Raw genomic sequence first — 16,107 nt, 5'->3', positions numbered from 1 at the left:
TAATGTTAGGATGTTTGAAAATGTTGCTATCCAAAGTCTTGACCTAAATAGGTAAGAGTCTAAATTCTAAATCAAGTAATTTAGGATAAGATGCCTATCTGCAAGTGTAGTCCAACTAAATATCTAAGCCTAAAATTGTTATTTACATACTATGTCATGTGTTTTTTGTTTTGCAATGAATTCTAGAGGACTGACATTCAACTCAATAGTAAGTGCAGTTTCTGCAGGCAGACTTTCTTTTTATAGTCAGATTACCATGTGTCGCTGGGATGTGAATCACACTGAAATCATTAAGTTCTATCACATTCACAGCTAGTTTTCCCACTGCTTTCACAAACTCAGGTGCTTAATGCTAAGAGCGCAAGTTCAGGTTAAGAACGGAAATTGTTAAAAAATCCTGGTTAAGATGAAAACCTTTACACATCTTTGTTAGCGACAAGCAACAAGCCAGTAAAACAGAAACTGACAGATTGTCAGAGTGACGTGGTGTGACAGAGATCTGCTATTTCTGGTCTCTGGATGTACCAGTTAATAGTCACAACAATTAAACGGCTTTGCACTCTGCAGAGTTCTCAGGAGAGAACACGTTGGGTGTCAAAGCTGAGAACGTCACATGCCAAGCAGCAAGTATGCTTATTCACTTGTGATTTATTTCCTCCTTCAAATAACAATGCACCTAAAATGCACCTTTGTTCATTTCAGATGCAAGGTAAATAATGAGATTCTTTAGATCTTAATCCATTCATCGTGATGTGCATACTTATGAGCTTTCTCATATTCAGCAGGCCACCCAGGATGTATTTTGTCGATATAATTTGAACAAACCCTTGATGTTTTTGATTTAGTGCAGGTTCATGTTACTGGTTCAGAGGGTTTCTATTTTTTCTCCATCTGTCTTAGACATGCATGGATAAGGCTGCTGTAGATGGGACTGAAAAGACCACAAACAAACGCCATGTACCAACATTTATTTTTGGCCTGCTGTGTTTCTTTTGATAGCTTAAAAGAAACCAACCCTGTTCACCTCAGATTTGGCTTCAGATGAGCGTCACATATTCAAAGTTTTTGTGTTTTTTTTAATTTTGCAGTACAAAAATGTACACATGCCATCGCTTTAGAAAGTATTCAGTATTGTTTTAACAATTTTAAGTCTATAATATTGGATTTTTTCCCTTCTCTGTCAGTTCAGACTTAAGAACCCATGATAAAAGTAACCAGCGTTGCAGCAGTTACAGCTTACACTAGCAGTCTGCTTGGGTAAGTCTCTACAGGCTTTGCAAACCTGGATTTGGACAGTTTATCCCATTCCTCCTGGCAGAGCCTGTGAAAGCTTCAGAGAACTGCTGTCTTCAGGTCTCCCTACAGATGTTCTGTGAAGTTAAAGTTTATACTTTGGCCAGACCATTCACAAATAGTCATGACTTCCCCTAAAGCCACTGCACAGTTATCTTACCTTCTTTTTGTTTGCTGTTGCAATGTAGTTGGTTGCATTTTTATTCCCCCCACTTCTGACCAGTTTTTGTTTTTCTGCTGTTGAGAAGGATTCAAGAAGGTGATATTGCCTCTACCATGTTTCACTCATTATCCAACCTGAAACATGAACACAAATAAATTAGGAAATAAAGGAAAATCTAAAATGAAACAGTGCAACATCAGCTAATTGTCATAGTAGTATAATTAAAGCAGAAAAGAGAACAAAAACACCAAAGCTAATTGTCATAGAGGTCACGATGTGTTCTGATTATGATGTGATGCAGGTAAGCAGGTTGATGAACTGTTTCAATTTTTAGCTCCCAAAGGATTTATCTTTAGTTTAGTTCAGCGTGTGAAGTTTTTACAAAATTTTGACTGAACTTAATAGAGGACCTGCCCAGGAGATAGAACAAGTCATCTACTAATTGGAAGTTTAACAGGTTGATTCCTGGCTGACCAGTTTTGCATGATTGCATTTCAAGGCAAGGGATGCATGGCACATACTATCCCAATAGCAAAGGCATTTTCAAACATAAATCATAATGCATACTTACTAGTTTCACCTTTCAGATTTTTCTTACTAACTACCCATGAACATGCTGTACCTATGTTTTTTTTTGTTTGTTTGTTTTTTGTTTGTCGAATATGTATTTGTATTTACAATGCCAAGGTTGATCTGCAGCCACTGGTGAGTGGAGACAAGTTCTTCGTTTTTATTGATATACTGTAATGTAAAGAAGGGCGTTAGGCCACTCTGGTGTTCATCATGTTGGGAGGACATTGCCTTTAAGTCAGATGTTTTCATTTCAAGGGTTATCTGTGTGTGCGTGCGCCTACAGGTTTGTCAGTGATAATGAAATGCTGCATGTGGCAAAGAAGTATCTGGAGGGAAACAGTGCTGTTTTCATTAGGCTCATGTTTCACTGAGTGCACCTTCTCCTCATTTTGTTCAGAGACACAAAAACATGACGGCAGATCCTCATCAAAAAGGCACACTGTGTATCATTACCAGGAAACACCTCTGCCGTCTCTCTGTTTTGTTCAGTGTGACCCATAGGGATGAAAAATTCCATTTACACAAACACAGTTTATCTATCACAACAACTGACATGGTGAAATCCCTGAAAACAGTCTCTTGTGTTGAGAAACACAACACCAGCTAAGAGTAAGTCTTATATAAAATCATGGTCACTCAAGACAAGCTTCTTGCTTTAGCTCACCTATATGTTTTATTTATTTATTTTTATGTGTATTGTTTTTCTTGGTGCACACATCAGTGACATCTTTGATCGAGTTGGAGGAGCAAAAGTAGCATCTTGCACATCTAATGCTTATAAAACCTTATACACTGTACCCATGTACAATACTTCAGTTATTTATTTTTATATCATTTTCTATCATGCTTAGCTGTAGAAGCTAGAGCCAAGCATGGACATTCTGTGGTACACAAATATACCAGCAAGTGACCCATGCTGAAATGTGTGACATACTCGTGATCTCAATTTATATACTGGCCAGCCTACGGTAGCATAAGGGAGTAGTGATGCTGGGTATTATAAATGGATCAGCAGGGGTGTTGTTTGATAACTGTCTAAAGAGAAATAGCTCAAATCGAATAACTTGAATCTCAGCTCCAATTGGTAATGGAAAAAAAATGGTGTATTGGTGTTTCAATTTCAATCGCTACATGAAGACATTCACAAAATCGGGCTACTATCATAAGAATGCATGACAAACAAAATGATTTATGCCAGACTACTATATCTAGAAAGTTACCTCAACATATTCAGAACATTGCTGATACATTGAGACCAAGATCAAGTGGCTGATAAACTTCAGTTTTCACACATTTGTATCGATTCCTCGTTTTAAATGAGTGGCCGTGAAATGATTCTACTTAGCACTGAATGGTTCAGGCTACAATATATTCCTGTTCTGCTGAAGGTCTGTTTACTGTCCCTTAGTCAAAACTAAAAGTGGATAAGCAGTATTCAGTTTTTATGTACAATAAACCTGTCTATAAACTCTAGGGCAAATGCCCTTTATTAAATTAAATTGTTTGTTCTTTAAATATGTCACTTACTTTTATTGTGTTTTTTTTATTGTACTCTTTTTAAATCCTATCTGTGTCTGCTATTACTGTATAGCTTTGAGCTTCTTTTATATCTTGTACTAATGCCTTTTATGTCTTATGTAAAGCACGTTAATTCCCTTGTAGTTGAAAAGCACACACAAGTAAGTGTGCATTGCTTTGCCTTGATACTGTTCACTTCAATCCCACAACTCCTTTGACTAGAAGCTCCTTCAAGCTTATTTTATTATTATTTCTTTTTGTGCAGATACCCCAGGTGAGCTATGCCTCCACAGCTCCAGAGCTAAGTGACAACACCCGCTATGACTTCTTCTCCCGAGTGGTGCCTCCTGATACCTACCAGGCCCAGGCCATGGTAGATATTGTGAAGTATATGCGCTGGAACTATGTTTCCACAGTGGCCTCAGAGGGGAACTATGGAGAGAGCGGCGTCGATGCTTTCATTCAGAAGTCTCGGGAGGATGGTGAGTACACTTGGCCTTGTACATCATTACTGCATAACTTGCACACCAATGTGGGAAGGTGTCACCTATTTGAGCTTGCTGCACTGATGAATGATATATCTCAGTGACACCGCTAGCAAAAGTCAGCCACTGAGGTCAAATGTTAGATTTCATCCCAGAACTTGCATATGCAGAGGTCTACGTGAATACCACAGAGTACATCTGTTTGTTGTTACCATGCATATAATTATGATATGAATGGCTTTGAAGCATCATTCAGTTTTACAAGAGTGATGCTATAGAGACAATATCAGTCATATGTAGAAGTTGCTAATTAACATCTAGACTATACACCTAATCTACACTAAAGTTTATTAAAGCCAAACAACTCTGTAAAATGTTTCATACCCACACAGATTTTTAATTCAATTCCATTTTATTTATATAGCACCAAATCACATCAACAGCTGCCTCAAGGTGCTTTACATTGTAAGGTAACTGTAGTTCCTGGAATGACCACTTGAGGCTGTCTTCAACAGCATTTTATTCCTTATAGAGTCCAATGTAAAATGGCTTACCTTAAAAAGTATAGGTACAGCTTAATACAAAGAGCTTATTTCTCCATATGTGAGAACTTCACAGGGTGTCAGTTTCTTAGTAAAATGTTTTAGGCCACAAGGTTAAGTTTCATTTATGTTGGCTGCCTTTTGGAACATTTTTAATGCAATTACTTAAATATGTGGCCATGTTATGCCCATCCGGTCTATTTCGCAGTCCACCCTTTTGTCACTTTTGGCTTCTAACATACCAAAATTACGGTGGCCCCTAGAGACAAAGCACGTACAAACTCCAAAACACTTGCAAACTCCAAAACACTTGCAAACTCCAAAACACTTGCAAACTCCAAAACACATGCAAACTCCAAAACACTTGCAAACTCCAAAACACTTGCAAACTCCAAAACACTTGCAAACTCCAAAACACTTGCAAACTCCAAAACACTTGCAAACTCCAAAACACATGCAAACTCCAAAACACTTGCAAACTCCAAAACACATGCAAACTCCAAAACACATGCAAACTCCAAAACACTTGTAAACCCCAAAGCACATGCAAATTCCAAAACACAACGGAAGTGCTCCAGGACGCTAGGGGCAGTGTTGAGCTTTTGTTACCTAGTAACTACACAAGCCAGGATGTACCAATGACCGGATTTGGGGTCTGCAGCCTTAAAGTCCACATTTTAAGGCCGATTACGTCACAGCGACTCGACGAAGGCTGTCCCAATTCAAAGGCTGCTCGAAATGCGGCCCTCAAATGCGTCCTTAATTTCCCTGAATTTTAAGAATGGGTCGCTGTAGCCTTCATGGCCCAACATATCCCAGATTTCATAGCTCGCCTGTGGTGTGGATAATTTTGCCGAAAAAAACGGCTGAAGCGGAGCCGCCAAGAGTAAACTTTCAGAAGTAAGTACTGAATATTATGTCACTTATTTATGCGCAAATGTTTTTTATAATGAAGAACATTAAAACATTACTGTTGGCCACATGTCGGGAAAGTTATGTGACATTAGCGATGTTTGTACTAACTTGGTTTTAAAGCCTTTACTCCAAAATATACGCCGTTCAATAGTTGACTTTAATCTTACAGAGAATGTGATGATTTTATGGATAATTAAAGTCAGTCATATATCCACAAACACAACAGGCTGAAAGTCAGTGATGCTGCTCGGTTTGCAGTCCTGAATATCACGGCACAAGCAGGATTCACTGCACTGTTAATGTTAGCTATGTTATATTGCTGCCACTGTTCGGTGGTGTAGAGCCAAACGGACTTTAACGTGTGTTTGAACGAGCTGACGGTTCACTCGTTAAGCTGAAAGAAAGGTGCTTTAATCACAGGAGTCACACACGTGTCCACTGTACCATCTGGGAACTCTTCTTGTTTCGTAATAACACAGTCCTCCTTCTTTTGTGCTGTTTTGTAGCAGTGTATACACCTGAGGCTGTCACCTGTCTGTCTGTCCTGCACTCTCTCTCTTTTTCTTTCTCTCTGATTGTGTAATAAAAGTATGAACATGTATTTATAAGTTACATTTGTGTTTGAATCCTGCAGCTTATCACGCATTTGATTTCCATGTGTGACAACTGCAAGTGTCCAGAGTGAGGACAGACTGAGGGACTCACTGCTGCACATCATCTGTGAGGCTTTGCACCCCTGATGATCCACCAGGACTCAGCAGTGTGTGAGGAAGAGGAGGAGGAAGAGCCAGCAGCAGCTGACAGATGGAGAGAATAGACAGACTGTTCCCTGTTTGTGAAGGACTGCTAGGAAAGTTTAACATAACTAATTGTCTGTCCTGAATCAGTCTTATTAGGTAATGTTCAAATAATTTTATCATTCCAGTGTTTGCAGTGTGGGAGAAAGTACTCAGGGCCTTCAAGTTACACACTATGAAAGGAAGAAACAAGTTTAATATTCAGAAACCTAAAGTATGTATCAGCAGCTGAATGGACCTAAAAATAAATGTTTGTTTCAGTTCTATGAAGCTTTGAGTATTTTGGATTAGTAGCAGTGCTGTGTTTGTTGCATCATATTGCTGTAATTGTTTATATGCTTTATATATTCTGAGGTAAGTTGATCTATAGTGTTACATCATATTCTATAATGATGCTATGTGTTTGTATACTTTCTGCCCAGTTTGACCCATTTAGCAGAAGTCAGCCTGTTTAAGGCTCTGATATCTATTCTGTATGACTTAAAGCAGTTATGACATGGTCTGATTTTCTCACCCAATAAAGGAATATTCAATATATCAGTCTACTCTTCATTTTATCAGAAACAGTTATCACAGCTCATATAATTTCTTTTTACACACGTATGTAAGCAATGAGCCAAATTTAGTAATGCCAACATACTGAAGGAACAACATTTCTCTCTTATATATGATACACCTATATATGCACTGTCAAAGATACTTGTCTTTGAGTGAAGATTTAAGGTGATAAGACCTATAAATAACTGCAACTTGAATCTGTACTGTGGCTCAGTATTTGACACAGAGTTCATGTTCACTGCTGTAATAGCTAATAATGATTAATATAATAACTATAATATTGGCCATATTATATTTACATTACCAAAGTGATATGACTTTAGTCTCATGAACAACATTAGCTAATTGTTATTTACTAACTAATCTTAAATGACTGTTCAGTACAGAAATGAAGCCCAAAAATCATGTTTTACTGTCCTGTGGTCTCAACCTCAGATACTTATCAAATCACACAAAGCTCTTGTAGAAACAAACAAACAAATGAACAAAATATGTTTTCCTTCATTTCTGTCAAACAAAGTTGTATGACACGTTTCCAGCGGTTAGTATCATGGTTGCTAGGCAACCTGGGAAGCGCGACAGAGACTAGACCGTCCCATACAGACAAACTTGCCGTTTATTTTGCAAATCGAGCTCAACACTGCCCCTAGCGTCCTGGAGCACTTCCGTTGTGTTTTGGAATTTGCATGTGCTTTGGGGTTTGCATGTGTTTTGGAGTTTGCAAGTGTTTTGGAGTTTGCATGTGTTTTGGAGTTTGCATGTGTTTTGGAGTTTGCATGTGTTTTGGAGTTTGCAAGTGTTTTGGCGTTTGCATGTGTTTTGGAGTTTGCAAGTGTTTTGGAGTTTGCATGTGTTTTGGAGTTTGCATGTGTTTTGGAGTTTGCATGTGTTTTGGAGTTTGCAAGTGTTTTGGCGTTTGCATGTGTTTTGGAGTTTGCAAGTGTTTTGGAGTTTGCATGTGTTTTGGAGTTTGCAAGTGTTTTGGAGTTTGTACGTGCTTTGTCTCTAGGGGCCACCGTACAAAATGGAGAAGGCCATAAAGTTAAAGTAGAGGATTCAGAATTAAACAAACTAAAAAGTGATGTTGAACTATAGTCATGGCCAAATGTTTTTGGCAGCAGCAAAAATTTTGGTTTTCATAGACTATATTTCTTTTTAAAAATATTTTTTCATTTCTTTGTTATATTAAAGAACATTCATAAGCATTTCATAAGTTTCACTGTCAAAACGTTAAGGCTATTTTGTTTTAGATAAATAGCATTATTATAATATGTTTAGTTATTTTTTTTATCTACAATAAAATGGATCCGACTTTAACTGTATTATCAACACAAATTCTTTTGGGGTTTGTTCAAGCTCAGTACATATCTCTTTAAACACACTAATCTATATAAATTACTCACAAAAATCATAGATATTAGCTGCTACAATTTAGTTTGAGCTCTTAATTTAAACTGTGTGCTTTCACATTATTATGTGAGCAAATCCCTGTGACTGTGGATTTGAAGTATTCTGCTAATTCATTGCTGCACTTGTTCTCCTACTTTGCCATGTACCACTGTCATGAGCTGAATAAAGAAAATAACCTGAACGGGCAAATTATCTGACTCAGCTCCCATAGCAGCAGCCCTGGCAGCCCAGGAGCCACATGCTCTGGCTTCACCAGAACAGCTTTCCCTTAAGAGAGCCAGCAAATAAGACTGAGTACAATGTGGGTAAAAAGCAGATGATGAAAGGTAAATATGAATTCCAGGTGGGGTTTTTTGATCTCTGCTTTTGTATCCCTCTTCTCTTGCAAAAAGTGCCTCGAGCTGGGAATCAGTGGCCTTCAGTGTTTATTTCTGTGTAGTGTCTGAGATGAGAAGCTTCTCATCTCCCATATAGTACCCAGGATGTGACCCACCCTGAAGGGATGATTGTAAGAGCTGTGGTATGATACATGGACACAAAAAGCAGTCACTTGTTTTGTTTAAAAAAAGAAAGCTTTCCAAATCACATACTTTTTATTTTTACCTTCACTATGCCCTTTTAAACTATGTAATACTGCACGGAGGATGTATACATTTGGGACTCACTACTTCATCGTAATGTTGAACTTTTGATGCACTTAGTTGCTTAGTTGTAAATGGCACAGCGGATTGTGGACAGGACAGACAAAAAGTATGCTGGTGGAAGTAGTAAGACAACCTGGTATTTTTGTCAAACAGCAATTGACATAAATATTTTTTTTCTGCCATACTAAATTTTAATATGTGTATTAGTTACGCCTAATGTTGGAAAAATCCCCTTTTTCACCTTGTATTTTACTGCTACATTCTAGCAGAGGTCTTCTCTGCTGGCAGTGAATATGTTATATTAAATTACTAAAGACATCAAAGCAAAGAGCAGTACAATGAGGACATAGTAAGTTCTAATACCACCAGATAATTTGGAACATCTTACGTGGAGCTGATGCAGCCACCGTATGCTTTATTCTTCAATTTCAAAGGACCTATTTTATGAAACGCACATAGTTTCTGAAATGGAAACTTCCTAATGGTCATCCGGGGTCTACTTAATGGTCTTTTATTGCTTACTACTTTCGTATTTATGAATGTACGATTCTTTCCGAGTGCAGACTTTAGGAAACAAACAGGAGACAGAAAGACCAGTCAGTTCTGGGCAGTAGAAGCTCATCTCTGGCTGAAGACTGCCCTTCTCTGCAGAGACGTTGATTACTATGGAGCATGCCCCAATAGATGTCATTAATCAAGTTAATGAAACACAATGTCAATAAGAACCCTAACAAGATTTCCCTTGCAAACCAATGGCCTGGCTGACATCAACATAAGAAACCCTGCTAATGGAGTAACTGCTACCCCCATGTGATGAGGATTACAAGTGTTAGCCACAGAGTTGGGCTGAATAAGCCCATGTGGAGAATGTAAAATGAAGAAGAAGAAAAGGGGAGCACAAACAACTCTGCATTGCTCCTGGGTGGTTTATTTGTAGATCCAGGGAACAGACAATTTTAGAATGGGCTGATTGTTATGCCTAGTGAGCGAAAAACAAAGTACGAACTCAACACATGGGGAAAATGCATAATTATGTTTTATTAACTGATTCTTACTGAAATGATCTTTCAGGTTAAAAGCAGTTCACATTTAAATATTAAGGTTGGTGAGGCTTTATATTTATGTCATAAATAACAAATCCCATGAAAATATTAAAACACCAACTGGGTGTTTGTGCACAACTTTGCAGGTCTGAGTTACAGTATTATTTAAAGATTAATACATGCAGCACTGTGAAAACATCTTGAGCTGCCTTTCCTTATATTTTGCTTTGGAGTACCCAGACTTTTTTGCAATTTTCAAAGTGGTCTTGAAAAATAGTTCTCCAGGGTTTTCGAAGGTCTTTCAAAGTCCTTTGGATATTGGCAGCTTCTTCATTCATTTTCATTCTAGTCCTTGTGCTGGACTCATCCAAGCACATGTTATCTACCCACCATTGTCACACAATACAGTCAGAACTTTTCATCATCAGCTTAACACACGGAAGGCCAGAATCATTAAAAAATTGCCATCACATTGCTTAAAGAAATTACAAGGAAGCTTGCCTAAGAGAGTTCAGGTTGTTTTATAGAATAAAGATGCTCATTCCAAATATTGATTTTCATGCTGAGAAGAAATGTACAAACTAAGCAAAATATGAAGAGATATGGGGTGACTCAAGATTTTTGCACAGTACCATATGTGGTGCACTAGTACTGAATTTTGATAATAAGTTTGTGCATTAAAGCAAGCCTTAAGATGCATAGGGCTTGTGTTTATCGTAATGCAGTAATGCACCACTCAACGCAATAGTGTAACAACAATGGAGTTTTATGGCATAGGGGAATAAGCTAGATCACGCTTTCTTCTTACTGCTTTATAAATATTTGATGCATTCTTTGAAGAATATCATGAAAGCTGCAAGGTAAAGAAATTGGAAAGTATTGTAGACTGTGTAACAGGATAAGATAGAAGCACGGCTCCACCCAGAGCAACAAACAGACTTGTGAACATCTGCATTCTAAATGACCACAGTCACCCAGGGACGAGATCACAGCACACACAGCGATGTCCCTGTTTCTATCTGTATGGCCTTTTAATCTCTAGTTCACACCCGTGTGTGATGTGTCAGCCAGTTATGTCTTTATTTATTATTTGACATAACGCAAATGACCCCCGAGTGCCTCAGATATGTCCTCTTGCAATTTGTTTGAACAATTACTTGTCATTGCTTAATTAGGCAAAACGAAAGGCTAAATAATCATCACTCATCTTCTCTAGCAGTTCTTTCTCCATCTTTTCTCCCTCTCTGACAGGGACGTAATGGTTACGTATTGCTCTTAATGCAAAGACACTATAAAAGCCAATTTCCTTAGCCAAGTGCTATTTGAACTTCGATCTTAAGTAATACCCTATAGAAATGTTAGCTGACCAAATGATTTCATGTGACATCATTCCCTTTCTGCTTCTTCTGTGGCAGCTTGTACTTTATAATGCCAATGTACATTAACACATATTTAAAACAAAGACAAAAATGGAGAAATACGTGGTGCAGATTCAATCAAAAGTGCAGGGGGAAAAAAGCAACGGATTAGGGTGTGGGGGAGGTTATGGGGGATAGAGTTTATTTTAGCCTGAACTACCCGGGGGATGTGGCACAAATTGGCCACAAAAGAGGCTGTTGTGTGAATTTAGTTAGTATATGAATAATTACATGGACACCAAAAACAATAAAATGAGGTTACTGACTTAAAACTATGAGCATCAAATTTGCTTCTAGTTGGCAGTCTGTTTGGTTGTCAGAAAAATACAGAATGACATTTAAGTGACATTCAATAGCTTTAGCATTGCACCCAGCAACAGGAAATAATCAGGTCGGTGTACAAGAAGGATTAAAAAACAACCCTAATGGCTTTTCCTAATAACTATGTACATGAAAAATTCTGGATAAAGCTAGACAAAGGGTGGACATATAACCGATTTTAGCTTTCAAAGAGACTTAAATTTGTCTGTCTACTTATTTAAGACCATCATTCCAAACTTGTGAGAAGAAGACAGATTTCAATTACGCAACATAAGACAATAACTTAAATTAGACAGCTCAGGCAACTAATCTGGATTACAATTCTGCAGATAATCCAGACAGCTCCTTTTCATAAGAACATATCAATAGCACTTTTGTCAGGGGGATAAGATTTTCTCAGCTTCCACTAAGCACTTTCTAATGGCTTCATACTATCGTCATTAGAATAGGCTTACACATTACATTACAGTAGTGTAACGATTCCATGACAGTTTCTGAAGCAACATGATATCTTGTGTTGCAGTCTTACCTTAGTTTAAAGTGACAAAAAATACATACATATACATAGATGGTAAATACACAATAATCAACCATGTTTGATATGTTGGTCACTGCTGTGCAATCATGCCGTGTTTCAATTTTTGAAGGCTCATATTTAAATTAAAAAATGTAAAAAGATTTTAAAACTTCAAATGTTACCAAAGTTGCTAAATTTAGTTCTTACTGTGCGAGAAAAATGCACTAACATTGCAAATATTGATTAGACACTTCTAAATTGCTTTAATGTTCCATCACATCCAAAAAGTGCTCTATTGGGTTGAGATCTAGAGACTTTGAAAGTCATTGAGTACAATGAACTCATTGTCATGTTCAAGAAACCAGTTTGAGATGATGTGAGCTTTGTGACATGGCATGTTACCTTCCTGGAAACATCCATCAAAAGATGGGTACATTGTGGTGTTAAAGGAACATGGTCATCAACAATATACAGGTTAGCCATCACATTTGAACAATGTTCAGTTACAGGTACAAAGGAGCCAAGAACATATTCCCCACAACCTGTGTTAAAAAGCAATTGAACAGATGTGCCTAATTAAGAAGTAGAAAATATTTATCTACATCTATTTTTGGCGTTCACAAAAACCAGTAATGTTGTCCAATAGTTTTATTAAAAGATGCCAGTTTCCTTACTTTCCCTGGTGCTCTTTACCCCGGTCAACGCATGAACCAAATTAAGCAAAAAATCATAAAAAAAAATGATCATCAAAAAATTGTAACATAAAAATGATTTCAACTAAAATATAATCGTTTTAGCTTTAATCAGGGTGGAATTATTTTTTTACACAGCTATATTTATTTGCTTATGTAGTGGTTTGCATTAGCATTTAACTGAACAGTGTCAAACCCAGAGATGATTTCTAAAATGTACTAATTGCTCAGCCCATTTAGAAAAACAAGAGGTGAGTATTGGCAACAACATTGATAAAAACATTACTAAATGTAAAAATAATGAACATATTTGAATTCCCACTTTGATTAAAAACTGCCATTAAGAAGCTCATTAAGATAGTGATGTTGTATGCAGTTGCACTAATTGGATCCTATGGATGTGACTATGGAGATTTTTTTTCCTTAGGTTAGGTTACAGAGGTCACTCAGAGTTCACTTAATAGAGGAGCTTCACTTGAAGGAATGTAATGACTCAGCATCTCTCTAGACACACTAAGGGCACAGAACTCCTCTTTTCAAAGATTAGGTAAAAATCATGTCTGTCTCTTATAAGACCTGTGACATTTGTGATTGGGTGTTCGTCTTGTAATCGGAAGGTTGCCGGTTCGAGCCCAGGCTCGGACAGTCTCGGTCGTTGTGTCCTTGGGCAAGACACTTCACCTACCGCCTACTGGTGTTGGCCAGAGGGGCCGATGGCGCAATATGGCAGCCTCGCCTCTGTCAGTCTGCCCCAGGGCTGCTGTGGCTACAACTGTAGCTTGCCTCCACCAGTGTATGAATGTGAGAGAGAATGAATAGTGGAATTGTAAAGCGCTTTGAGGGGCGCTATATAAATGCAATCCATTATTATTATTCAGAGAGTAAAGTATGAAGAGTAATGTACAAAAAAACAACAGGTCCTTCAACTAAATCATTTGTTGCTACAGTACCGCCTGAAACGACCCATCTAAGTATTCCTGTAACAAATGCTTTTAAAGGTCAGACAAAGGTCACATTAGGTGGAATGAAAGTGACATGGACACATTTTACTGTTCATTGAGAGACTGGACTCCAGTTTATTTACTTGAACCCTTTCTTTTACTGACTCGTTCTAACTCGTGGTTTGGTTATGTTTCAGCAAACACTGAGAAAAAAACAACTGAGTTAAAATTAGGAAAAGAACTTGCATTTCACAAAACTGTTTACTGTGCAGACACTAGTTCAAAGCTGTTGAGCCACCAGAGGTCATTTTCCTCAAAGCATAAATATTGGATATCATAAATAATGTAAACAAATACATAATTTTGTATAATGAACCCTGTTACTTTATTTCAATTCATGTGTGCATTGCTGCACTCCTTAGCCAACATCTCCTCAGTGGTATTGCAGTGTGATCAAACCTGGTACCACAAGTTTTCTCTGGCACTCACTCAAACACATACAGTCCCCCAAACACAGAGTTAGATTACACTAATGCCTAATACACGCATGCATTGTCTGTACAACAAAGAGCTTTGGACATTTTCCAGTGAACTCATGGACGAATGAGTATGCAGTGTTTCTGTACAAATACAAGAGCTTACAGAGTAATTTCATGATTTCACACAAAACCATGTGAAAATATTTGTGTAATAAATGCATTACATTGCCTTTTATATGCCAGGCAACCAACCCAACATTGTACCAGACAAAACACAGACAAATCCTGAGAATTAGTGTACTGACTCCAAACTTGATTGTTTGTCCTATTCGCACGTTTACAGGAAATACAACTTTTTATTTCCTGTAGTTTTGTCTTATCTAAGCTGCACTATTTCTGTGAGAGCAATGGTTATTGTTAATTAATTTATATGTGGTTCCTATAAGGAAAGATGTATTTTATGATTTTATTAGCCTAAGGTTAATTCATTTCATTTTTACTTTCTCTCCATTTTATATATGTGTTGTTTTTATATAGTTGCTGGTTGGCACACTTGGCATCTAGATTACTGGGCGCATGCAGCCAGTGGCACAGTAGAGCAGTGTCTTTAGATTAGTTTGACTTGAGAGTTATTGATCCCTTTGGGGAAATGTGCTCATTACAGCAGCAATAAAATTTAGCTTAGGGAGAGACGAGAATAATATAATTACACAAATCTAAAATAAACAGAAGGCGGTCAAGGTGCATCTCAGCACAGTTTGCGGGAAGGAAGTCAATTAATGGATGTTGTGTCTTTGCCAGTTGCGTCTATTTATCGACGCTGACATCTTAACATCTCACTTAACAACAGCATAGCAGAAGAGGCTTTCATGACCTCAGAAATGACAAAATCATTTTATGTGTCTTTATAGTATCTGTGTTTGATCAGACTTTGCTTCACAACTCTGCAAACTTTCTTACACAGCCTTGTATGACAAAGAAACACAGATACACCTGCCAGTACAGTTTCCTTCAGAACTATTGTTCTTTCAGGTTTCTTCCTAACGAGCCGGTGGAAGACGTTGTTTAGTCAGCTTCTCATCTAGCTTGAATCTTCATCCTGATAAACATCCTCACACGAAAACAGAAGCTTTAGATGAAAACCGTGAACCTGTTCTGTTTATGTTACAGTATTGTGTGTTCTTTGGTGTAAATCAGTGAGCTGTTTTTTTGTGGAAAGAAAAGGCTTGGTGGTTGAATCGTATGTAGACAGAGTGTGATTGTTGAAACATTTGTCACCGTTAGGTCTTGTTAGTTAAGAGTGTTATGAGGTCATCAGCAATGATGCATTGTGTTACAAGACAAAGCAGTTTTCCAGATAGAGCGAGTGCAAGTGGTATTTTAATTACGACACACTCCCTTCTTGCTGTAGTTCTTCCTGTCAGGCAATAGAGTATAGACTGTATATTAAAGATATCATCCAGTCCTGATTTCCTCACATTGATGTGTAAGCCCTGGTTATGAAGTGTCCACATGCTCATACTCTTGTGAATTATCCATCACAAGTTAGACCTCCATTAAAACCTACATCATTTTATTATCTTTTTTTTCCTCTGCACAGGGCTATAATTTAGAAAACAGACATTGTTTTTCATTAAATAAGATTTGAAACTGGAGACTGACAAGTGCAATTTCTATACAATCAGACTTTTTTTTTTGAGCCAGAGGAGTAAATGAAGAAATCCTGCTTTAAGGCAGTGAGCTTTTAAATCCATAGAACTGTCCCATAGTGCTTTGGATGAACCTGTAATTGTCCACC

At 37.6% G+C, this 16,107-nt stretch overlaps 1 protein-coding gene across 4 annotated transcripts in view; it reads left to right on the top strand.

The window, feature by feature from the left end:
* Positions 1 to 16,107, top strand: part of LOC146518007 (metabotropic glutamate receptor 4-like) — a 197,185-nt gene that overhangs the window by 100,167 nt on the left and 80,911 nt on the right. For all 4 annotated transcript variants that reach the window (XR_014873973.1, XM_085158659.1, XM_085158661.1 and 1 more), the window contains exon 3: positions 3,813 to 4,029. Coding sequence is in view for 3 of the 4 variants with exons in the window: in XM_085158659.1 (XP_085014785.1) it covers positions 3,813 to 4,029 (217 nt within the window). In the remaining variant the exon portion in view is untranslated. The remainder of the gene's footprint in view (positions 1 to 3,812; positions 4,030 to 16,107) is intronic.

This window comes from Neolamprologus multifasciatus, chromosome 5 (genome assembly GCF_963576455.1).
Source record: "Neolamprologus multifasciatus chromosome 5, fNeoMul1.2, whole genome shotgun sequence".
Lineage (NCBI taxonomy): Eukaryota > Metazoa > Chordata > Actinopteri > Cichliformes > Cichlidae > Neolamprologus > Neolamprologus multifasciatus.
The sequence above is the reverse complement of the archived record's forward strand: the minus strand, read 5'-3'. Positions and strand labels throughout refer to the sequence as shown.